The sequence below is a fragment of the Salvelinus alpinus genome, chromosome 2 (genome assembly GCF_045679555.1).
Source record: "Salvelinus alpinus chromosome 2, SLU_Salpinus.1, whole genome shotgun sequence".
In the NCBI taxonomy this organism is placed as follows: domain Eukaryota; kingdom Metazoa; phylum Chordata; class Actinopteri; order Salmoniformes; family Salmonidae; genus Salvelinus; species Salvelinus alpinus.
In genome coordinates this window covers 22,458,628-22,483,144 of record NC_092087.1, presented here as the reverse complement: position 1 = coordinate 22,483,144, position 24,517 = coordinate 22,458,628, and the positions used below count along the sequence as shown (strand labels likewise).

The 24,517-nt window shown below is 41.9% G+C and overlaps 3 protein-coding genes across 4 annotated transcripts; 2 read left to right on the top strand and 1 right to left on the bottom strand.

Annotated features, from left to right (window-relative positions):
* Positions 1–8,502: 8,502 nt before the first annotated feature.
* mafbb (v-maf avian musculoaponeurotic fibrosarcoma oncogene homolog Bb) lies at positions 8,503–10,554 on the bottom strand. Its single transcript, XM_071370831.1, has one exon. The coding sequence runs from the start codon at positions 10,251–10,253 to the stop codon at positions 9,267–9,269; it is 987 nt and encodes a 328-aa protein (XP_071226932.1). The 5' UTR covers positions 10,254–10,554; the 3' UTR covers positions 8,503–9,266.
* LOC139540639 (DEP domain-containing mTOR-interacting protein) lies at positions 10,536–17,299 on the top strand. Its single transcript, XM_071344452.1, is given in 7 exon segments — positions 10,536–11,937; positions 12,224–12,378; positions 12,381–12,401; positions 12,661–12,781; positions 13,047–13,055; positions 13,057–13,232; positions 17,187–17,299. Coding segments are annotated over 7 exon segments (681 nt in total). The 5' UTR covers positions 10,536–11,851.
* Positions 17,300–17,892: 593 nt separating this feature from the next.
* Positions 17,893–22,969, top strand: adnpa (activity-dependent neuroprotector homeobox a). Of its 2 annotated transcripts, none has more exons than XM_071370807.1 (4): positions 17,893–18,266; positions 19,450–19,566; positions 19,785–19,877; positions 20,073–22,969. In XM_071370807.1, exons 2-4 carry the CDS (start codon positions 19,459–19,461, stop codon positions 22,266–22,268), a joined length of 2,397 nt encoding a protein of 798 aa, XP_071226908.1. In that variant the 5' UTR covers positions 17,893–18,266; positions 19,450–19,458; the 3' UTR covers positions 22,269–22,969. The 2 variants fall into 2 exon arrangements, with proteins under 2 accessions (XP_071226908.1, XP_071226918.1); XM_071370817.1 differs by lacking the exon at positions 17,893–18,266 and adding an exon at positions 18,316–19,366.
* The last annotated feature ends 1,548 nt before the right edge of the window (positions 22,970–24,517 follow it).

Below are 24,517 nucleotides of genomic sequence, written 5' to 3'. Positions count from 1 at the left end.
GAAAACCTTTGAAAAAACGTATTCTCATGAACAATAAGTCCAAATAACAACAACTCGGTATGTAGGCCCATGGTACATCTCTTAACTTAGTTTGAGAAAAGCTAAGGGATTGTTTAAGAGATGGCTGAGTTATTAATGAATCAGGAAATCAGATTTCCATTTAAATCCATTGTAAATCCACTCCACAATGGACTATCAATTTGAAGCCTTTTAGGGTCAACAAATACATTACCATGATGAACCATGTTAAGTTTGGCTTTGATATCCTAAAAAATAAGGAAACTATGAACAATTCACTTTTTGGACTATGTCATGCTAATGCTTAAAATAATCTTTAAAAATGTTTTCTCGCGGACTAAAAGTCAGATTAACGCAAAATGTGGTCTTTGAACTCATCACAATAGTCCCTAAAGAGTATGAGAAAATAACATTGATGCATTCAAAAATGGCCACACTATACCAGTAGATGCATATTAGCACATACACTAATATACTAAAATGTGCAAAAAATATTTCAAAAATATTCTCATGAATCAAAAAGACCAAATGACACCACATTTGGAATGTAGGCCAATGGTACATCTATCTTCGTTTGAGAAAAGCTAATGTACTGTTCGAATGATGGCTGAGTTATTGACAAATCATAAATCAGATTTTACGTGTCCATTTAAATCACTGTATATCATCTCCACAGTGGCCTATCAACATGAAACTTGTAATCGCTATCATGGATGTCCCTTACATGAACCACACTAAATTTGGTATTGATACCTCAAAAAACAAGGAAACTATTAATGACTAATTCTTTGCATATGTAACGCTAATGCTCAAAATTATATGTAATAATTTTCTCCTCATGAACCATACCTCAGATTTTTTAAATAGACTCATGATTGCACATAAAGGAAGATAGTTCCTACCATTGTCTCACATCAGATACCGCAACGGCTGTCTGCACTGATCTGTCTAATAACTCGAAAACACTCATGGGATAGCTAAAAAGAAGTCCGGCTACAATATACAAGCTGACATCATCCACTGGGTTAAAAGGGTCAATACATGACACATTTTGATATTTTAAAGAATACAGACAATTTCCAATTAATATTTTGAGTTGATATGCACCATATCCTTTGGATATGCACCATATCTTGGCAAATTCCGAATCCAGATGTGTCTTTTAGATATATATAATATTGGGATTACTCTGAATATCACACATGGACATTTCTTATGGCCGGATATGACCTCATTCAATATCCTGAGATATGCGACATCCTACTTTCTCTCTTTATGTTGACAAATACTGACTGTATACATTGCATATTTGTGTTTTCTCAGCACATTCAAGATATGAAGCTATATTGATTCCAGATATCCTTATCTTGGCTGAGGTCCATCTCCGGATCTTGATAGGCTTTTCGATATGCTAAAAATAAGGATGATTTCTGATGCATTTCTGAGTTTTCAGTACATGCTCAATAATTTGACAAATATTAAATCCATATCATTCTTTCAGACGCTAGCTATAATTCTTCTATTCCCTCTGGATAAAGTAATGTGCAAACCATAAGCTGTCACGAGCTGACCTTAGAGAGCCTTTTTATGTCTCTGGTTGGTTTGGTCAGGGTGTGATTTGGGGTGGGCATTCTATGTTTTGTTTTCTATGTTTCCTTATTTCTATGTTTTGGCAGGGTATGGTTCTCAATCAGGGACAGCTTTCTATCATTGTCTCTGATTAGGAATCATACTTAGGTAGCCCTTTTTCCCTCCTTTCAGTGTGGGTAGTTAACGTTGTTTGTGGCACTATAGCCCTGTAAGCTTCACGGTTGTTTATTTTGTTTATTCTTTTGCTGGCGACATTTTAAGTAATAAGGAAAATGTACGCTCACCACGCTGCACTTTGGTCTTCTTCCAGCATTGGCCATGACAGAACTACCCACCACAAACGGACCAAGCAGCGTGGTAAGGGGGAGCAGCGTTTTCAGGAGGACTGGACATGGGAGGACATCCTGGACGGCAAAAGATCCTGGACATGGGAGGAGATCCTGGCCGGAAAGGATTGCCTGCCGTGGGAGCAGGTGGAAGCATCGAGGAAGGCGGAGGCAGCGAGTAAAGGGGCCCAGCGTTACGAGGGAACACGGCTAGCACGGAAGCCCGAGAGGCAGCCCCCCAATTTTCTGGGAGGGGGCACACGAGGAGATTGGCTGAGTCAGGTTGGAGACCTGAGCCAACTCCTCGTGCTTACCGTGGGGAGAAGCGTGGTAATGGCCAGGCACCGTGTTAGGGCGGTGGAGCGCACGGTGTCTCCAGTGCGCATTCACAGCCTGGTGCGCTACATCCCAGCTCCCCGCATCTGCCGGGCTAGGGTGAGCATACAGCCAGGATGGATGGTGCCGGCTCAGCGCGTGTGGTGTCCAGTGCGTCTCTTCGGCCCAGGATATCCTGCACCGGCTCTGCGCACGGTGTCTCCGGTGCGTCTGCACAGCCCAGTGCGTCCTGTGCCAGCGCCCCGCATGTGCAGGGTGAAGATAACCATCCAGCCAGGACGGGTTGTGCAGGCTCTACGCTCGAGACCTCCAGTGCACCTCCACGGCCCAGTGTATACGGTGCCTCCGCCAAGAACCAATCCTCCAGTATGTCTCCCCAGCCTGGTGAGTCCTGTGCCTGCGGCCAGAACCAGGCATCCTGTATGTCTCCCCAGCCTGGTGAGCCCTGTGGCAGCTCCACGTACCAGACTGCCCAAACATCTCCTCACTCCAGTGATGATCCATGGCACAAAGCTTCCAGTGATGATCCATGGCAAGAAGCCTCCAGTGATGATCCATGGCACGAAGCCTCCAGTGATGATCCATGGCAAGAAGCCTCCAGTGATGATCCATGGCACGAAGCCTCCAGTGATGATCCATGGCACGAAGCCTCCAGTGATGATCCATGGCAAGAAGCCTCCAGTTATGATCCATGGCAAGAAGCCTCCAGTGATGATCCATGGCACGAAGCCTCCAGTGATGATCCATGGCAAGAAGCCTCCAGTGATGATCTATGGCACAAAGCCTCCAGTGATGATCCATGGAACGAAGCCTCCAGTGATGATCCATGGCACGAAGCCTCCAGTGATGATCCATGGCAAGAAGCCTCCAGTGATGATCCATGGCAAGAAGCCTCCAGTGATGATCCATGGCAAGAAGCCTCCAGTGATGATCCATGGCACGAAGCCTCCAGTGATGATCCATGGCACGAAGCCTCCAGTGATGATCCATGGCACGAAGCCTCCAGTGATGATCCATGGCACGAAGCCTCCAGTGAGGATCCATGGCACGAAGCCTCCAGTGATGATCCATGGCACGAAGCCTCCAGTGATGATCCATGGCACGAAGCCTCCAGGGAGGATCCATGGCACGAAGCCTCCAGTGATGATCCACGGCAAGAAGCCTCCAGTGATGATCCATGGCACGAAGCCTCCAGTGTTGATCCATGGCACGAAGCCTCCAGTGAGGAGTCATGGCACGAAGCCTCCAGTGAGGATCCATGGCACGAAGCCTCCAGTGATGATCCACGGCAAGAAGCCTCCAGTGATGATCCATGGCACGAAGCCTCCAGTGTTGATCCATGGCACGAAGCCTCCAGTGAGGAGTCATGGCACGAAGCCCGCAACGAGGGTCCCCAGTCCAGAGTCTCCAGCGACAGTCTCCAGTCCGGAGTCTCCAGCGACGGTCTCCAGTCCGGAGTCTCCAGCGACGGTCCCCAGTCCGGAGCCTCCAGCGTCGTTCTCCAGTCCGGAGCCTCCAGCGACGTTCTCCAGTCCGGAGCCTCCAGCGACGGTCTCCAGTCCGGAGCCTCCAGCGACGGTCCCCAGTCCGGGGCCCGCAACGAGGGTGCCCAGTCCGGGGCCCGCAACGAGGGTGCCCAGTCTGGGGCCCGCAGCGAGGGTGCCCAGTCCGGGGTCCGCAGCGAGGGTGCCCAGTCCGGGGCCCGCAACGAGGGTGCCCAGTCTGGGGCCCGCAGCGAGGGTGCCCAGTCCGGGGCCCGCAATGAGGGTCCCCAGTCCGGGGCCAGCTACGAGGGTCCCCAGTCCGGGGCCCGCAACGAGGGTCCCCAGTCCAGGGTCGGCAACGAGGGTCCCCGCACCAGAGGTGCCACCAAAGTGGGGTGAGCCAGAGGTGGAGCCGGGTCTGCGTCCCGCACCTGAGCCGCCACCGCGGCTAGATGCCCACCCAGACCCTCCCCTATAGGTTCAGGTTTTGCGGCCGGAGTCTGCACATTTGGGGGGGGGGGGGGGGGGTACTGTCACGCCCTGACCTTAGAGAGCCTTTTTATGTCTCTAGTTGCTTTGGTCAGGGTGTGATTTGGGGTGGGCATTCTATGTTTTGTTTTCTATGTTTCCTTATTTCTATGTTTTGGCCGGGTATGGTTCTCAATCAGGGACAGCTGTCTATCGTTGTCTCTGATTGGGAATCATACTTAGGTAGCCCTTTTTCCCTCCTTTCAGTGTGGGTAGTTAACTTTGTTTGTGGCACTATAGCCCTGTAAGCTTCAGGGTTGTTTATTTCGTTTGTTGTTTTGTTGGCGACATTTTAAATAAAAAGGAAAATGTACGCTTACCACGCTGCACTTTGGTCTTCTTCCAGCATCGGCCGTGACATAAGCACTGTAACTGGTTTCCTAGCAACAAGAATCATGTATTTTCAGCTGTGGAGTTCCAACTGTCATTTTTTTACATTTGGGCACCACAAATTAGTGTATAACATTAAACCGCGTTTAGTCGAACTGACAACTGGAGAAACAAGGAAGTGAGAAGCTGTTCAGAAAATACCTCAAAGAAGTTAACGCTAAAGTGAGTAGCTATTAATAACAAACTTGTATGCCATCTGTAAATACAATAAAATTGTTAAATTACAAGCAAAAAGCAAGCAACCTTCCCACTAGCTATGATTGGCTTAGATAATGAGTGGGCTGGACATGCTGAGAGATGAGTTTGGATTGGTCTGGCATATAGAAGGCTTCTGTCTATTTGAGCTCATCAGTCTGTGTTGGTAATCCTGTCGAACGCGGCTTTTTTAAATGTATTGTGTAGTGGAGCTGCATAGGTGTTGCTTTCCACTTTCTGGAGGATCAAGTTTTGAAATCAGTGGAATTAGAGTATGATAGCTAAAGAGATGGAGAAAACACCTGTTTCTGGATTACATCTTCAAACTAAGGGCAACCGTGGCATGGCATTCCTGACAGTGAGACACGCCCATCATGCATGATGATGTATACAGGTAAGATAGTCTAGCGTTAGCTAGCTACATTTTCAGACATTACACATTTCTAATTTTGACAGAAAGTGGTTTCATTTCAAGCTAAAGTGTACTGTTAGCTAGCTAACGTTAGCTTGCTGGCTCCCTAGCAGACGTTATGACTCGTATCCCAGAGCAGTTTGCTTTTCTAGTTAGAGCCTAATGTTAGCTAGCTAACGTTGAATCTGGTTGGTTAGCTCCCAGCACCGTGGCATTGTTGGCAATGTGTTCAATGTTGTTTAACTAGCTAACGTTAGCTGGCTGGCTTGTTAGCTAACGTTACATGACGTGTGTACAACACCCCTAAACGTCTGCAAAAAAGTGTAATGAAATTGTTGTCAGCAGAGCTGGTTAGGCTGTTTTCATGTTATCCCTAGGTAAACAAATCATCGGCCAGAACATCAGGTGTGCGCTCCGAGAGCGAAACAAGATGGGTGGGGCTAAAGCTTAAAACTTCTTAGGTTTAGCCCCCTTTTTTCAATTGTCGCCTAAAATAACATCCCGAATCTAACTGCCTGTAGCTCAGGCCCTGAAGCAAGGATATGCATATTTGTGGTACCATTTGAAAGGAAACACTTTGACGTTTGTGGAAATGTGAATTGAATGTAGGAGAATATAACACAATAGATCTGGTAGGAGAAAATACAAAGAAAAAAACAACTGTTTTTTTTCTACCACCATCTTTGAAATTCAAGAGAAAGTTCCCAGTTCTAGCCATCACTCTAGTTGTAATTCCGATGGTGTCCACAAGATAGCAGCAGTGTATGTGCAAAGTTTCAGGCGGATAACTTGAAGTATGAGCAAACTACATGACATTTAGTGTGAAGTCACCCAGGTATATTTGGGCAAATCATGAAGGAGACATTTGCATTCATATTACATTTTTCTGCAAGAATATTGTCAGATCTGTATACTTGGACTTTGATTTAGCTTTTCCAGTATTAGTAGCCATATTATAAGTTCAACATTTGCAAAACAACCAGTTTTCATAACTTCGTAACTCTGAATATTCTTATAATTTTTGTCCAAAAGGAAAAGGCATGCTGTCGCACAATGTTAGTAGCTACATTTTACGACAGATACAGGGTTTCCAGATACTTCCGTAAAGCCCAGCTCATTGGCTATCTAGCTAGCTTTGTTTGACCCCGATTGGCGCTTATTTCACAAAGGTAGAGTTGTTCAAGTGAAGACCACCCGCGTCATCGCGTGCTATGACCACATTTGGTGTCCTATAGGATATACTACACCCCTAATGATATAGTGAAGTCTGGTTACGTTTTAGGATCTCTGAGGAATATGTACGAACTTGATTTGACTGGTTGAAACAATGTTTTGGGTTAGATTTTCACAGATTCTCTTCTTTGCAAATTGAACGAGTGGAAATATAAAATTAATCGTGCATGCTATATGGACCTTTTTAAGATAGGAAAAATGATTTTATCTACCAAAACGACACTTCATGTTATCTCTGGGACCCTTTGGATGATAAATCAGAGCAATATTTCAGAATGGAAGTACACATTTCACCTTCAGAGGTGAATTGATCAAACCTATCGCGGTGAAAAAAAGTGTTTTGTTGTTAGGAGCTCTCCTCAAACAATAGCATGGCATTTTTTCACAGTAATAGCTACTGTAAATTGGACAGTGCAGTTATATTAAGAAGAATTTAAGCTTTCAGGCGATATAAGATACTTATATGTACCGACATTTGTTGTTTCTCTAAAATCTGCGTTTGTGACACAAGGCGCTGTATGATTTACTGTCTAAGAGGGTGTGAGCGATCCTGAATGGGTGTAGACAAAGAGGAGCTCTTCACTAGATACCAAAATATTCAAAGGCCATTTTCTCAAAAGTAAGTTTACAAGTTGATCAACTTTCAAAGCAGAATTACTTCCACATTGTTCCTCAAATGCAGTGTATGATATACCCTTTTGTAACTCTGAGTCTCCAATGTAAAAAACACAATTTCAAATTTTGCTACATAAGACCGAATCCAGGTGGAGTCACATATGACCACTGAAACAAGCATGCACTTTGCTGCTAGCTGGAGCATGGTTTGGATTGCCATAAGATCAGGTGCATCTATAGCTACCGAGAGCGGAGTGATTTTCAGAATTAGGAACTAGTGTTAGGCGGATGAGCAAAATCAATTTTTGTTTTAGATGTGTTCCATGTCCTACAAGACAGATCGGTTGAGGGATGAGCGTCGCGATCTGACGTAAGACAATGAGTTCCCACATGATAGAGTGCTTGCTTTGTTATGCAACTAGTGTTGTGTCCTTTCCGTCATCCTGTGAACCCCATTCATTGCTGCTCGCAGTTATATTTACTTTTTGTATTCAAATTATTTGTCTATCAAATCAGTTGACTGTGTGCAAAATGCAATAACTGTGTGTAAAAATATAAATAAATACAACTAAATTTTTTCACTATAAATGCCAAAAAACGTTGTTCCTGTCATGACAGTACCAATAACCTGGAATGTTATACTGTGCATTGGAGACTTTCACTGCTCTTCTTCCACACAAGTGAATTAGTAAAATGGTGTAGGATTATGTGTATTATGCAGCACAGGCATTTGTGTGATATATTGTATGCAGTGCACAGAACAGACTTTTAAAAAAGGATTCCGCAGCTTACTTGGCGCCTAATTTACGCACCAGGTGCAAAGTTTGCACTTGTTTTTCCATGATGAAAGTAATAATAGAAGGTATAGTAAGGTGAAAGTAAGAGTGTAAATGAAGAGACATTTGTTTTAATCAATCAATCACTCAACTGTATTTGTTTTTCAATTTTTCTAAAACACATTTGTCTAAAACTTTGAATTTTGCGTTTTATTGAGCTCCTTCTTGTTGTAATGACTCTTTCTTTTTCAGCAATCAAATATTTCTACATCAATTAGCCTAATTAGATGTAAGCAAGATGCTCCTTTACATTATGTCTGCCAGTCGCACTTCACTTCTTCTTTATAGACATGAGAAAAACTATTCTCATACTGCTAACAATATGGCCACATGAAGCAAACCTTTATCTCTGTAAAAACAAAATATTCTGGAAAAATAAATATGATTTTTATTTTAAAGCCCCTGGCTTCCATGCTCAATAAATGTAATCAATTAATTAATCAGACCAGCTCCAAATGAATACATAGATAAGTGAGCCAGCACAATGTCTATAAGTGGATCCAATGATTACTCAACAGATTAAACACAAAGTTGCAGAATAAAAGTATTAATGGCTTTATTGATCTTTACAAGTCTAAAGCAGATGACAATAGATTTCAACACAACTGGACAGGTAACAATGATGGTCATTTGCAGGCAATAATGCATTAATAATACTTTTAAAAGATCTCGCTCTTTTTCTTGTACAATTAATAAAAATGTATGTGAAAGAAAAGAACAAAAACATTAGCCACATCTGGCCAGCAGAACCAGCTCCTCAAAATGTAATATAACATAAAAGGATATCTAGAACAAGGAGATACATCATCATCACCCATGTATTCATTATATTTGTTATAATAGATAGCCTACGGCAGGCAGAATTAATACATGAATACCACTCAAGTGAAGATTTGAACACAAAAAAGAAAAATAATTTCAAATTGTTTTGATGGATGAATCCATTTAAGACTAAATTGAGAGTAGGCCTAGTACATGAATCCAAAAGTAATGTAATTTCATAAACCAGACTGGTTATTCAATTCAACAAAAGTAAGAGGAACTATTTAAAGTATTTTCACGAAGACTTGTGTGACAATGTACAACAGATTTTAGACCTACTAAATAGACAGTTCCATACATGTCCAGCATGCATGATTGATTATAGATTCATATTACAAATCTTATTATCTTAATTTGAAAAGGTGAATTAAATGGTAGGTTTGCATCAAGAACTGGTATGAAATCATTAATATTGTTGAAACAAATAAGCTTATCAATAAAATCAGTAAAATAACTTTGGTAGCTGGTACAAAGAATACACTCACATAAAATATTCAGGCGAGGAAGGGTTGTCACTGGTAGACCCAGTTTCATGGTAACCATTCGAACCAGTCAATTTCTCGCATTTGAGTTTATATGCGTCCCTCTCGCGTGCCAGTCGGTTGAGCTCGTGCTTCAGCTGCTCCACCTGTGTGACAAGGCTGGTCTTCTCGTGCTCAAGAACGTGTTTCTGCTGAACGCGTTTGTAGCGGCACGATTGTGCGTAACCACGGTTTTTCAGGGTTCGGCGCTTCTGCTTCAGACGCATCATGTCGTCCTTGGTCAGACCCCTCAAGTGCCGATTGAGCTCCCTCACTGACATGGAGACCAGCTGGTCGTCCGAGAAGGCGCTCTCCACGTTGAGTCGTCTGTCGTGGCGATTCTGCTGATGGAGGTGGTGCGCACTAAGCTGGGAGTCGGGTGAGTGCGGAGCCGAGCTGTCGAGGTCCTGCTTGTGGTGATATTGATTTTGGCAGTGCATATCTTGCATATCAGGGTGACCCGAGAGACCGTCGGGTTGACGGATAAGTCCAGGGTACTGCTGGACATGGCCGTTGAGGTTATGTGCCGCCCCGTACCCTTCGAATTCTGCTTGGAGAGCCTGTTGGTGACCGTTCGGAGTGGGTTGGTGCCCGTGGACAGTGGTACCGATAAGGGCCTCCACTGCGTCCTCAGGTGTCAGGCCAAAAGTGTGGGGATACATTTGCTGAGAATAACCTCCACTGCTGGGCGTCCAGTAAAGATCATCAGGGTTCCTTTGCTCACCCGGATTGAAACTCGGTGACGATGGCACCGAACTGCAAGGGGTGCTGACCGGGGTAGAGGAGACTGAGTCCGGTCTCTGGAGCTCGCTGCACGGCCCAATGAATGAGTGATCAATCCCCTGCATTGTCTCCTTCTTCACTTCGAACTTCATCAAGTCGAACTCACTGACATAACCCAAAGGGGTTTTCGGCAGACCCAGATTTGTATGCGATTCGGCGGTCATTCTTTCCAGGATCTATTTGTCTTGGCCACTTCCAAGGGGCACAAAACTCTATTCTTTCATGCAGTCTTTTGCAACAATTGCACTATTGATGAGACGCTTCATACAATTAGTAAGTCCGTCAAATTAAATCTACAGTGAAAACACGCGTGCGTAAAAATGGAAAGATAACCGTCCTCTTAATCGGATAGAAGAAAGGTGCTCTGAGTCCACGGCGGGGCCAAAAGCTCTGCATATGTGTAGCTGTCCTGGTTTATGCTTGCGAGCGCACTTTCTTCATAAAGAACCGTTGCATGATGTCACACGGTATAGACTACACCTCCCTGCTCTTCTCCAATAAAAAGACGACGAGAAGGGTAATTTGCATAATAGCTGATGTGTGCGTTTTGACAATCCAACAAAGGTTGAATGTAGAATGATGCCCAACATTTCTTTTACATAGACCTGCAAAGACATATTGTAGACTACACATTTTACAGGCTACTGTGGCCTACTTTATTTAATTTGTGCATATGTTTCTCTTTCTCTCACACACTACCTCACCACTTGATGTATTAACATAGTTTATTGTGAAAGACCACAAGGGAACTGATGCTGGAATGCAAAGCATCTGAGGACTAAATATTTAGTCTGTAGACTATATGTCCAGGGATATATTATAGTCAATAGGGCTAGTTATTAAAAATGTAGACGCACTAAATTACCATCTGACTTTCCATATAAATAACATAAAACTATCACAGTTTTAAAGTCACAATTGTATTTGGACAATGGTCTTTATATTTAAGTGGAAGTCCATCATGCAAAAACACAATTCAATAATTCTAATAGAGCTGTTGTGCGTTTGCAATAATCCACCACCACCCATAATAAACAAATAGCCTATACTCTCTAGTCCATGACTAGCCCACTGAAAATAAATATTTATATTCCACTTGTATGTGTTATTATTTGATTTCTGGTTAAATTATATGGACAAGCATAAAGGGTGGACCATAGAGTTAGAAATAGGTAAATTATAAATAACTGTATTTCTATGGGGTTTCTCCTGAGAGTTCTGGTAGCCAAATTGTATATTTATAGATCTATGCTGACCCCTTGTGGTGATATGAGGAAAACGTCACTATTGACCCTCAGAGTATACTGAGCAGTGAATGAAAGCTAGTGTTGTGTCATTGTCTGATATCTACCCTGTAATTTTTTCCTTAATAATTTTTTAAATATTGGCTTTTTATAATGTCAGAATGTACAGAGCATGCACAGTAAGTAAGTATGATGATGGTGGCTTGTGGTTCTCAATACCCCCCTCCATTCAGTCTGGCCCCTTGGTTATAGGGTCTGGCATAGCTTTCTCTACCTCTTAAGTTGTTTTTGTCCATGGCAGAACAGATTCTGATGAGAATACCTCATCAGAAACCAAGTGTCCTCCTGATTGATGTGAGTGTTGCAGTTATTCTAAACACCATCAGGATTTCTCTCCCTCTCTCTCACAACATCTATCCCACATGGTCAGAGGCTGCAGCTAGGCACTGGTTATTTGGTAAACATACTGGCTTCTAATGAAATTAGTTGTTTTTTTAGACCAGTGTCAGTAAAGGAACATGGAGAAAATGGAAAGCAGCATAAACATAAAAGCAATGACCAGACTGCACAAGGCGGAAATTATGATTGCTGTAGAACAACTGAGGTATGGAAGAGAGAGAAAGAGAGAAAGAGAAGCTTGGTTTTCTTTACAGTTATGCTACCTGTAGAAACATACTGTGTTGAAATCCAACAAGTTCATTTCAGATAGTCACATATTTTCTTCAGCCGACCTTCCCATAAAAAATCTAACAATATTAGATAAAATATATCATGCAGAAATGTCATAACTGAAATTGATTAAATACATGTTTCAATAAAAAAAAATTATGTGCCCTTGCCTACTTATACTAGTTATAGCTGATTAATTGTACATTGTATCTCACTGCAACATTGAGGCTGCATGATGGCAAACTGATCAAGGACCGACTGTACCATCTGCACACTTACCCCAACTACTTTGTGGCCCAAGAGCTTACAGACTGACTGATCAGCCACAAGGAAGCTCTCGATCGGGCAACGGTGGTCTGCCTCATGCAACACCTTATGGACATGACATTGTGCACCATGGTACTGTAGGGCACCACAGTAACATCTCTAAGGGGATATAAAATGCACAGTAAGAGCTTTTCCAAGAGCCTATAGCCCTGACACAGGACCAAGTGTATATTCAACTCCTATTATACACTTCCTCCTACATCAGGGATACCAAGAGCCAAGGAGCTTTGCCAATATACTAACATTGATACAGGAGATCCAAAATGCTGAACTATAAAGTAGGGAAATGTGAAAACATTTTCAGGAAATGTTTCCTTTCTGATCTCTTTAGTTTGTGACAAGTACCCTATGTTCAAGGATGCAACATTTCTGTACCGTTTCCGTAAGGATGATGACATATTTCCATTTAACACTGTCAAGGTCTTCATCCAAGGACAACGATTGTATAAGCAGTAAGAACTACTTTGTTTACCCTGGGGGTCTCTGTCTGGTAGGAACTGGTGCCCTTGAAGAAGTCAAGCCTAGCTTAGGAAGAAGGGTAGCCACATCATCTGAATTACAGAATGTTCTCAGTATGTGCTGGTTTTGGTGATTATGGACTGAAACATTCAACTTTACCAATTGTGTACACAAGTTTGTGTGTAACTGTTCCATTCATTCTGTCTCTCGAGTGCAAAATGGATGTGACATGTTTTGTGTGTGTGGTGTGTTTTGCAGTGTAATAACTGTCAGACTCCATTCTGCATCTAAGGGAGGCGCAGGGTGTTGCATACCAGCGCTCCTTCCCTGGCTGCCAGTTGATCGACTGGTTGCTACAGAATGGAAAGACAGAGAGCAGGCGCCAGGGTTTGGAGCTCTGCCATGCCTTGCTGGAGCATGGCATCATTCATCCCGTTGTGAGATGTTACCTTTTGACCTTTGGCCCATTACATTTGGCTCCCAAGTTGTGCAGCACTCTAAGGCACTGCATCTCAGTACTAGAGGTGTCACTACAGACACCCTGGTTCGAATCCAGGCTGTATCACAACCAGCCGTGATTGGGAGTCCCATAGGGCGGCGCACAATTGGCCCAGTGTCATCCGGGTTTGGCCTGTGTAGGCCATCATTGTAAAATAAGAATTTGTTCCTAACTGACTTGCCTACTAAAATAAAGGTTAAATTTAAAAAATAAAAATAAAATTGAGGTAATACTGGTTCCCCAGCCTCACAGTTGCTAGCCTACTTAAATGACTTCTATCATAACCAATTAGTATGATGCTTTTTGTGGTCCCCTATATATAGTACCAGTCAAAACTTTGGACACACCTACTCATTCAAGGATTTTTCTTTATTTTTTACTATTTTCTACATTGTAGAATAACGATTAAATAATGCATGTGGAATCATGTAGTAACCAAAAGAAGTGCTTAAAAACAAAATTGAAATATATTTTCTATTATGGATTCTTCAAAGTAGCCACCCTTTGCCTTGATGACATCTTTATACACACTTGGCATTCTCTCAACCAGCTTCACCTGGAATGCTTGGAATGCAGACCAAAGGATAGATTTCCACCAGGCAAATGTCCAATGCTCGTGTTTCTTGGCCCAAGCAAGCCTCTTCTTATTATTGGTGTCCTTTAGTAGTAGTTTCTTTGCAGCAATTCGACCATGAAGGCCTGATTCACGCAATCTCCTCTGAACAGTTGATGTTGAGATGTGTCTGTTACTTGAACTCTTTGAAGCATTTTTTTGGGCTGCAAGTTCTGAGGCTGGTAACTCTCATGAACTTATCCTCTGCAGCTTCCTTTCCTGTGGCAGTCCTCATGAAAGCCAGTTTCATCATAGCGCTTGATGTTTTTTGCGACTGCACTTGAAGAAGCTTTCAAAGTTCTTAAAATTTTCCGTATTGACTGACCTTCATGTCGTAAGGTAATGATGGACTGTCGTTTCTCTTTGATTATTTGAGCTGTCCTTGCCATAATATGAACTTGGTCCTTTACGAAATAGGGCTATCTTCTGTATACCACCCTTACCTTGTCACAACACAACTAATTGGCTCAAAAGCATTAAGGAAATAAATTCCACAAATGACCTTTTAAGAAGGCACGCCTGTTAATTGAATTGCATTCCAGGAGACTACCTCATGAAGCTGGTCGAGAGGATGCCAAGAGTGTGCAAAGCTGTCATCAAGGCAAAGGGTGGCAACTTTGAAGAATCTCAAATATAACATTTATTTGTTAAACACTTTTTTTGTAACTACATGACTCCATATGAGTTATTTCATAGTTTTGATGTCTTCACTATTATTCTACTTCTAATAAAAAATAAAGAAAAACCCTTGAATGAGTAATTTCTATATATATATATATATATATATCATTCAAGGATGAGTACTGTCTATATATATATATATATATATAAATATAAATATAGACAGTACTCATTCAAGGGTTATATATTAGATTATTCAAAGTAGCCACCCTTTGCCTTGATGACAGCTTTGCACACCCTTGGCATTTTCTCAACCAGCTTCATGAGGTAGTCACCTGGAATGTATGTCAATTAACAGGTGTACCTTCTTAAAAAGTTAATTTGTTGAACTTCTTTCCTTCTTAATGAGTTTGAGCCAATCAGTTGTGTTGTGACAAGGTAGGGTTGGTATACAGAAGATAGCCCTATTTGGTAAAACACCAAGTCCATATTATGGCAAGAACAGCAAAAATAAGCAAAGGGAAACGACAGTCCATCATCACTTAAAGACATGAAGGTCAATCCGGAAAATGTTAGGAACTTTGAATGGGACAGTACGTCATCCCCAATTCTAAGATTAGAGCGTGAAAATTTTAGCCTCTTGGATTCTGCCATAGAGTTATATTAGAAGTGCCCATCCAAGAAGGCTCAAGGCCATTGGCCACAGAAAGAATGACATCAAATCATGTTATATCTACAGTAACTTTGATTGGACTGATCATGTCAACATCTCACTTTCAATGTCTTAGCTAGCAGTCATCATCAGTTGTCATCAAGTTGACAATCTACTGGCAAATTCTTTTTAATCCTTGTCATATGATGAGAGATAATGAAGAGAAATTATAGATAAAACGTATCGGTGCTCATCGGCCATTGTACATAAAGATTACACAAGTTGGAAATAGCAAACTCTTGTATGCTACAGCATAAATGATGTAATATGCAAGGGAGAAATCTATACTGTAGCTAAAAAAGTAACGTAATACTAAGTGTATGTTGTGTAGTAAACTGTTAGTAGCCCATGTGCCTCACCCTAATAATTTGGAATAGTGCGGTATTGTAAACACATAGTAGTTGTGGTGCTTGGCTTGCACGTGCAAATTCAGCACACACAACATTATAATAGATTATAATAATAGATTTGCGTTATTTGACACGTCAAATTAAAAGCTTATTTAACGTGTCAAATAGTGTTATATAACGTGCATCTTTTTTGACACGCAAAGATAGAAATGGCGTTCAATGTGCCTCACTCTAATAATTTGGTCTATTTTCACCTCCTGTTCTAACTTGGTGGTGACTATAGCCTATAACCTGTTTCAAATAAATGTAATCATTGAATATTGTAAGAGTTGTCTGCCATATCAGCTATGTTTCTTAAAAGGCAGTAAATGAGGCTGAATGAACTATTTCGCTGCCAGACAAGGCTCCGCTGATAGCCAGGTGTAGCAGTGGTAAGGTGTTTGGACTGCTGTTGGGACAGCTTTATGTAGGCCCTAACAGTTTGTAAGCACCATTTGTTACTGTAAAATATGAATATGAATTCGAAGGACCAATAAAAAGGATAGAAAAAAACTTAGGTGCTGGGTTTTAGGCTGGTAGCAACCACCACAGGGTGTCCGTTCAGAACATGAGGAAGCAGTAGTTCCAGATCAAGGATTTAATGATGATCCACACACACACACATACAACACCACTCTCTCTGATACTAATTGTGGTTATTTAGCTGCATGCACAATAACATCAGAAATAAAAGCAATTTCTTCTAAGGAGGAAAAATAAGCAGGAGAGAAAAACAGCTTCATCATCAGAATGGACACTATAGACTGCTGAGGCTCTGCCTGGTCGGGTATTACCCTGTCCCGGGAAAGAAGGCTGCTTATTGACTAATAAAATGATGATGATTATGACCTCATTCCAATAGGAAAACCAAAAGAAAGTTGGGGTCTTGGAAAGGAGATGAGCTGGCCGTTTGAACAGTTACCATTATAGTGCAATTAATGTATTGTTTAGTGTTGTGTTGTGTAGTGGCTTTGCTGGCATGCATCCCACCTTTTTTTTTTGCCCCACTAAGATTTACATGATAAAATCGCCACTGAAAACATTTTTTTTTAATAATAATATTGAGCAAGAACGTCTTCTTTTTCGGACCTTCTGCCGAGTCTCAAATCCAAAATGCTGGAGTATAGAACCAAATTAAAAGTTGTAGCTTCACTGTCCAAATAAATATGGGGCGGTAGCCTAGTGGTTAGAGCTCTGGACTAGTTACCGAAAGGTTGCAAGATCAAATCCCTGAGCTGACAAATCTGTTGTTCTGCCCCTGAACTAGGCCGTCATTGAAAATAAGAATTTGTTCTTAACAGACTTGACTGGTAAAATAAATAAAAATATTTAGGGTAGTGTATGACCTTCATTTTCTAGTCTTGTCTCTATTGGGGGAAATAAATATAGTCCCCTTATAACAGCATCTCATGTGATGGGGGATGCTGGGGCTTTGTGATCAGAGGTATGGCCCCAGTTTACGTCCAGGCAGTCGATCCTGGAAGCCCTGCTGCAGGGGTTAAGGTAACACAAACATAGTTCCTATTTTTTGTGACATTCTCCTGATTCTTATTGTAAACCTAAGTGAGTCAGGTGAATGGGCAAAGCATTCTTCACCTGGGTTACTGCCAGGTCACCAGGCTGGTGATGACGGGACCTCGCACTGTTGTGTTGGAGGTCATGGAACCACTGGGGTGACCAGAAGTACCTTCAAAATTCTCCAAAACCTGCCTCAGAAATCTCCTGAACTAGCTAAACTATTGTGTGCTGTGTTACAAAGGGGCAGTGTGGTTGGACATTTGTACAAATTGATCTCTAAGCTATATATTGATCTGTAAGATACTACTTCCAATTTCTTGGGAGACTCTTGAAAAATGTTTTATAAGAGTGCATGGCTTTGTTGTTGAGCATCCATGCTGTAGATTGTTTAGTTAGATAGTATTAGCCTATTCCTGGTGGTGGCTACAGTTGCTAGCCTAGAGAAAAATTGGCAAAACTAACTAAAACTATATCACAGGGTCAGAGTGTAGTAGCCTAGTCAAATACTTTTTATAACTAGCTCATTGTTCTGTCTGTGGCCTAGTCTTCTATGGGCCCACATGTCGTGGAATAGGTGGGTGGCTCCAGTCAGAGTAAAAAATATATGATGCTTTTGGACCACTTTCCTTGATTTTACACCCAAGAAACATAGGTGTGACTTTTGAAACAATTAGATACTCAGTACTAAGGGAAGCACATATCTCAGAAAAAAATATTGTACATTTAAAACTTATCTCCCCAAACATTCACTTCCGTCTTTTCCTCCTCGCCATTTTGGATTGACTTGGCTCGGGTTAGTTGGGAACGTTCAAGAGAAGTGCTGATGATTGTCGGATTCAATTGTAACAGTCCAATTGGCCATGTATGCTGTACAATATGCACTAGAAATCCACCCCACATATTGTGGCTATTAGCTAGCAATTAATTGAACGTATATTGCAGATGGCTGAGATTTTGCTAACTAGCTAAACAGCACCACCGGCTTGGCGAGGACGAACAACAACCGCATCATTGAGTTGGATTCATTTGTTAGCCAACGAGCTACCGTTACTTGTTAGCTAGCATTTATCTCAGCAAACCATTTGGGCAGCCAGTTTTTGTGTGGTTGGGTTCGGAGACATACCAGGTAAGATTGGTTAGAGTTGAGGCGCGGTATTTTGTATAACTAGTTATCTAACTAGTTATGGCGGCAAGTTAACTAGCGAACAAACATGCCTGGCTATCATCGGCTGGCTAGACATTGGCTAGCTACTGCATGCTAGCCAGTTCGCCTTCTGCTAAACTGACGCTAGCTAACAAATAAGGTATCTTAACTAGCATCCATTGTGTATTTTCTTTACCTCACTTCATAATGATTACTAACATTAAACATAACGTTAGCTAGATAACCAACCTTTGACAAAGGATTTGTAACTAACCATCAGAGGTTTAAGTGATGTTAGCTAGCTTAATTCGCTAACGCGTTAGGCCCATATTCGTTTTAGTCTTAATTTAAGGTCAGTCATAAGGTTAGCACTGTGGTTAGGTTTAAAATCACTTAAAGATAAATTGTAGAAATGGGCGGGGTTTATGATTTTGTGGCTATGGTAAGTAGTGACGACCGCATAGCTACATAAGGACGTTTCAGCTGTACAGGAAGCCAATAGATGAGAATAATGTTGTACCAGAATTGAAGTCGCATCATGTCTGTGCCAATCAATGCTGTTTGTGATTTAGCTATGATCTTCGAATGCAAATAATCTTAACGTTATTGCCAAGTACCTCAACTCCACGATGATTTCATCTACGGAGTTGAATGTAGACTATCTTTTTTTATTAACCTACAACGCATTCGAGTCGCTATGCAATCGATACTTCAAATATTACAATGTTTGTCCTCTATTGCGTGCATTTTTTTTGTTTGCTGAAATGCATACTTTTTAATAAGACTTTAATGAAGTAACTACAACCAGCGACTGTTTCTAAATTGCTGTTGCTCTAAGATGCCAATTCAGCACGAATGCGCATGTGCCAATTAAATCTCAACAAGGTAACGGTTGTATTTGATTAATGTTTTATTAAAACGTTTCAACAAACAAACGCTCGCAACAGCAGAGGATAAACTGGTACATGGTAAGGGTTTAAGAATGTGCTTTTTTTTGTATTGACTTCATAGCAAGTCAGTGGTTCATTTAAAACAAAAACTAGTTTGAGATCAACCCTGGATAAAATCATCATGGAGTTGAGGTACTTGGCTAACTTTGTGTATGAGCAGGCCATATGGGTTTGACATGAGTAGTAATAGAATTCTCTGTGATTTATTCTTGCAGTCTGGAAAGATGTATCAACTCCCTGTGAACAACCTCACTAGGATACGAAGAGCAAGGAAACAGGTGAAGGTGGCTCTCTGTGACATTGGACTGGAGTACTGTAAGGAGCAAGCGGAGGTAGGAGAGAAAATAAAACAAGTCATAGCTTTTACCTATCACTAAGGTTTTAGTGTTGTGTGTGTGCGCCTAACGTAAGAGTTTCACTCATTTTTATAGTCATTTGTGCTTCCGAAAAAAATATGGTGGTAAAAATTAATAGGCATATAATCTAATTTGACAAGTTCCAGCATACAGTACTGTGATTTCTGATCAGAATAATTGTCCCTCTCACATAGGACCTCAAAGAATTTTGCCCAGATGAGAACTATGTGAAGAATACTGTCTGCCTGGAACTTTGTTCATGGGATCCGACATTCTCAAAAACACAGGTAAATGACTCACACTAGAAATGAGAAATTAATTTAATTACCCCTTATTCTGGGGCTTGTAATGATTATAGTACTTCTTTGTTTGTCACAATCATAAATACAACTAGTTTTGGATAAAGGAGCAACCATTTCAATTTTGTAAATGTTGTGATTACATTTTCAAACTCGCCTGTTTATTATTTTAATTTTTTACAGGAGTACCGGTCAAAGCCTTTCTGCTGCACAGAGTGCAACTTCTCTTCCAAGTACTACTCGGGCTACAAAAACCACTTCCGAAATGTCCACAGGCACAACTTTGAGAACCGCATCCTGCTCAACTGCCCTTACTGCACCTTCACTGCGAGCAAGAAGACAATGGAAACGCATGTCAAGGTCTTCCACATATCTAGTGTGGCACGTCAGGGTCTAGGGGGCTACCAGGGGGCTGCTGTGGGGGCAAATAACAAGGTGGAGAAGGCAATGTACTATTGCAAGAAGTGTAACTTCCGGGACCCTCTGTACAATGTTGTGCGAAGGCACATCTACAGGGAGCACTTCCAGCATGTGGTCTCACCCTATGTTGCCATGGTCTCAGCAACATCAGTCAAAAATGGAGCCAATGCTGTCAACGGCAACAACATCCTCTGTAAGCGCTGTCAATTCTCCACCCGTAGTTATGAGGCGCTGGTGCAGCATGTCATTGAATATCATGAGCGCATTGGCTCTCAGGTGACAACCATGATTGGACATGCTAACGTTGTGGTGTCCAGACCGCAAAGCTATGGGATGGCCCAGAAGGGTTCTGTGATGACTGGGGGTCGTACCCTGACATCTGAACAGGTTAGCCATATGGTGGGGGTCCATCTAAAGCAGGGACCTACTGGACTAAAGAATGTGACAAGTCAGTCCTCTATTGCTGGCCAGCGTTTGAACATTCCTGGCAATGGTGGTTTGGGAGAAGGTGCTAATGCTAGTCTTACATCCCAAACACAGAAGTGGAAAATGTGCACAGTCTGCAATGAGCTCTTCCCTGAAAACCTGTACAGTGCTCATTTTGAGAAGGCACACAGGGCTAAGAAGGTATGGGCAATTGCCAAGTATATCATGAAGATCCACAACTTCACCAGTAAGTGTTTGCTTTGCAACCGATATCTTCCCAGTGACACGTTGCTTAACCACATGCTGATCCATGGGCTCACCTGCCCACAGTGTCATGCCAGCTTCAATAATGTGGAGAAAATGCTAGATCATGTGGGGCAGGCTCATCCAGATGACTTTGTTGGTCCTCCAGCCGCCTCCCCGCTTACCTTTGACCTCACGATTGGGCAGGCTAAGAACAAAATCATACAGCTTATTGTTATAACCTATAACATGAAGGAACCTGTAGCTGCTCAGGAGCAGTCTATGGCTTCCCATGCCCAGAACAGCTTCCACACTCCAGTGAAGAGTCTGCCTTCGAAGATGCCAGTGAATAAGAAGGACATGCTTGCCAGAAGTCAAGCCACTGTATCTGGCAGCAATGAGGTTGGCAAGACCCTATGCCCACTATGTTTTACCATCCTCAAGGGTCCTATATCTGATGCCTTGTCACAGCATCTGAGAGAACGACACCAAGTGCTTCAGACAATGCACCCTGTAGAGAAGAAGATGACGTACAAGTGCATCCACTGTTTGGGCGTCTACACCAGCAACATGGTGGCCTCCACGATCACTCTGCACCTTGTGCAGTGCCGAGCTGTGGGAAGGGCCCAGAAGGGCCTGGGACCAAAGTCTGCCTTGACACTCAACTCCTCTGGTGCAGGGTTCTTAAAGCGTCAGCTACCCTCCCAACCCATGTCTGGCTCCAAGAGGATGAAGATAAAAAATGATGTATATTCCCCCATGAATATGGACAAGCCAGGGGAGGCCGTGGATCTAGTGTTGGACCCTAGGAACTATGAGCACAAGACTTATGAAGCACGCAAAGCCTTCCTCACGACCTATTTCAATCGTTGCCCCTATTTAACTTCACAGGAAGAAGAGAAGCTGTCTGCAAGCCTGTGGCTCTGGAAGTCTGACATTGCCAGTCACTTCGCTAATCGACGGAGGTCATGTGAGGGAGACTGTGAGACCAGGAAATTGAAAGTGCTACTTGGCTTTGACATGCAGGCACTCAAGGGACTGAAGCATGACATGGACTTTGAGGAGAAAACCAAGCTCCCCATCACGTCAGTGGAGAAGGCCTTTAAGTCTAGGCCGGCTCTTAACACAGACCAAAGAAAGCAATGCGAGACAATTAACTGTACCCTCAAGCTAAGTACTTACACAGAACCCATATCTATTGACTCATCTGATAGTGAGTCGGAACCAGAGGACTGTTCCATTGAGAATGGGCAAGTTGACACACCAAAATCTGTGGATGTCACATCTTAAGGAAAATCAAACCTGCCAGAAGAGAGATCTCCAAGCATTGAGGCGCCAAAAATAGAGATGGGCCCTTATCAAGATGGTTGATCAAAAACCTGAATCACCTTCTGTTAGTTTACTACAGACTCTAGGCCTAAATAAGGTGCCTTGGGTCGGTAAGATGATCCATCAAAATGAGAGCAGCCTGAAAGACCTGCGGTACAGGGGAAGCATGAGGGTTTGGTGCAGGTAATCCTTACACTCTGCAGTTCTTCAGTTATAGGGAAGTCAGGGAAGGTAGGAGAGACTGACAGGACAAATTAAGACTTCATAAATTCAGTGGGATGCTCAGTTTAAGTAAAGAATAATTACTAATTCATAAATTAGGAACTACACAAGTATAGAAACTAGCTGTTAAAACTTCTGGCTCCAGATAAAGGTATGCTGAAATGGTGCAAAAGAAAATGTATGGTGTCTGTAGCTAATATTGGTGGGAACATTGTACATATTTAGTAGGCCTACATTAGATTATGCATACATTTAGACTGTCAGTTTTAAGTGAAATTCAAAAACTTTCACTTCTTATAGGCATATGGATTGTCCTCCCATATGATGTATTATTGTTATTTCAATTTTAGAGATAGCAGGGTAACATGTATACATACCTATGTTCACTTTTGTTTAAACAAAGAAATTGGTTTAATAAAGCTTTTTTCAAAGAACCTTCATTTGACTAACAGTATATCATGTTATTGTGCCCCTCCATTATACAAATATACTCCATTGTAATAAAATAAAATAAAAATATATATACAGTACCTAGGGTTGCAAAGGGTCGGAAACTTTCCGGGAAGTTAAGCCCTGGATTTGGGGAATTTTGCTTAAATCCATCAAAAAAGTTTGCTTATAACAGTGAACCTTTTTTGTACGATACACAAGGAAATTCTAGATCTTGTGGCATATTTTGGTTAAACTGCTCAATTCAATGGAATTGCAACCCTCTGCATGCACAGTGCACTCTTCCATCACATGTACAGCTGATTCTCAAGATCTTGCACGCTAATGAGATTCTATTGAGACCACACTACTACACTGAGCAAAGGACTACTTGCTTTCTGGTAAGTTTTGATTACAATAATGGGTGGGGTGAATATATTTTGTATGACAATTTTTTTGTTAATCGTAAATGGTAGCTTACAGCAAAGTGTGTTTTAAAGCATTTCTAACTTGTTAACAATTTCTGCAAGTCAGTTTTTGCTACCATGTGGATTTTGACTTGCTTGAGCCTGCTAACTGAGTGTTAATTCACCTGTTACCATACATGTTTCATTTAAATTAAATTAAAAATCTTACAAAGGAGTTTAATCTAACTGCTTAACTATTTATCTGTACATGGAATTATATATATTTTTTATTTTATTTGTTCTTCTAATCGTTACAGGAAAATGCCACGGGCACTATCTGATGTGTGGAGACATTTCACTGCAGCTAATGTAGAAGGAAAAGTTGTGTACATTTGCCAATACTGTGCCAAATCATATGTGAAGAATGCAACAAAGATGCAGAATCATCTGGCCAAGTGCATAAAGTTCCCTCAGTGCTCACATCAAGCAACCTCTGACAAAAGTCCCTCTACTTCTATTCGAGGTGAAAATGATGAATCGGACACCTTATCGATAGCAACAGCTCATGGTACTCCTGGAATCAGAAGTTTTTTTTGACTCAATGGAGGAATGTAATCAGAGAAATGCTGATGAATGTCTTGCTCGAGCTGTGTATGCAACTGGTTCACCTCTGCTCACAGGCAATGTGTATTGGAAGAGATTTCTGAATGTTCTTCGCCCAGCATACACCCCTCCAACCAGGCATGCTTTATCTACTAATTTGCTGGATGCAGAGTTCAAGTGAAGGTCAAGCAAATCATAGAGAAAGCAGACTATTGCAATCATCTCTGATGGGTGGTCGAATGTCCGTGGGAAAGAAATAATTAACTACATCAACTCCACCCCTCAACCAGTATTCTACAAGAGCACAGACACAAGGGATAACAGACACACCAGTCTCTAGATTGCAGATGAGCTGAAGTCAGTCATCAATGACCTTGGACCACAGAAGGTATTTGCACTGGTGACAGACAATGCTGCGAACGTGAAGGCTGCTTGGTCTAAAGTGAAGGAGTCCTACCCTCATATCACACCTATTGGCTGTGCTGCTCATGTATTGAATCTGCTCCTCAAGGACATCATGGCACTGAAAACAATGGATACATTCTACAA

Coding starts and splice junctions, on each gene's coding strand:
- mafbb (XM_071370831.1), bottom strand. CDS start 10,253: ATGACCGCCGAATCGCATACAAATCTGGGTCTGCCGAAAACCCCTTTG.
- adnpa (XM_071370807.1), top strand. CDS start 19,459: ATGTATCAACTCCCTGTGAACAACCTCACTAGGATACGAAGAGCAAGG. Junction 19,567..19,784: donor ACTGTAAGGAGCAAGCGGAG/GTAGGAGAGAAA, acceptor CCTCTCACATAG/GACCTCAAAGAATTTTGCCC. Junction 19,878..20,072: donor CGACATTCTCAAAAACACAG/GTAAATGACTCA, acceptor AATTTTTTACAG/GAGTACCGGTCAAAGCCTTT.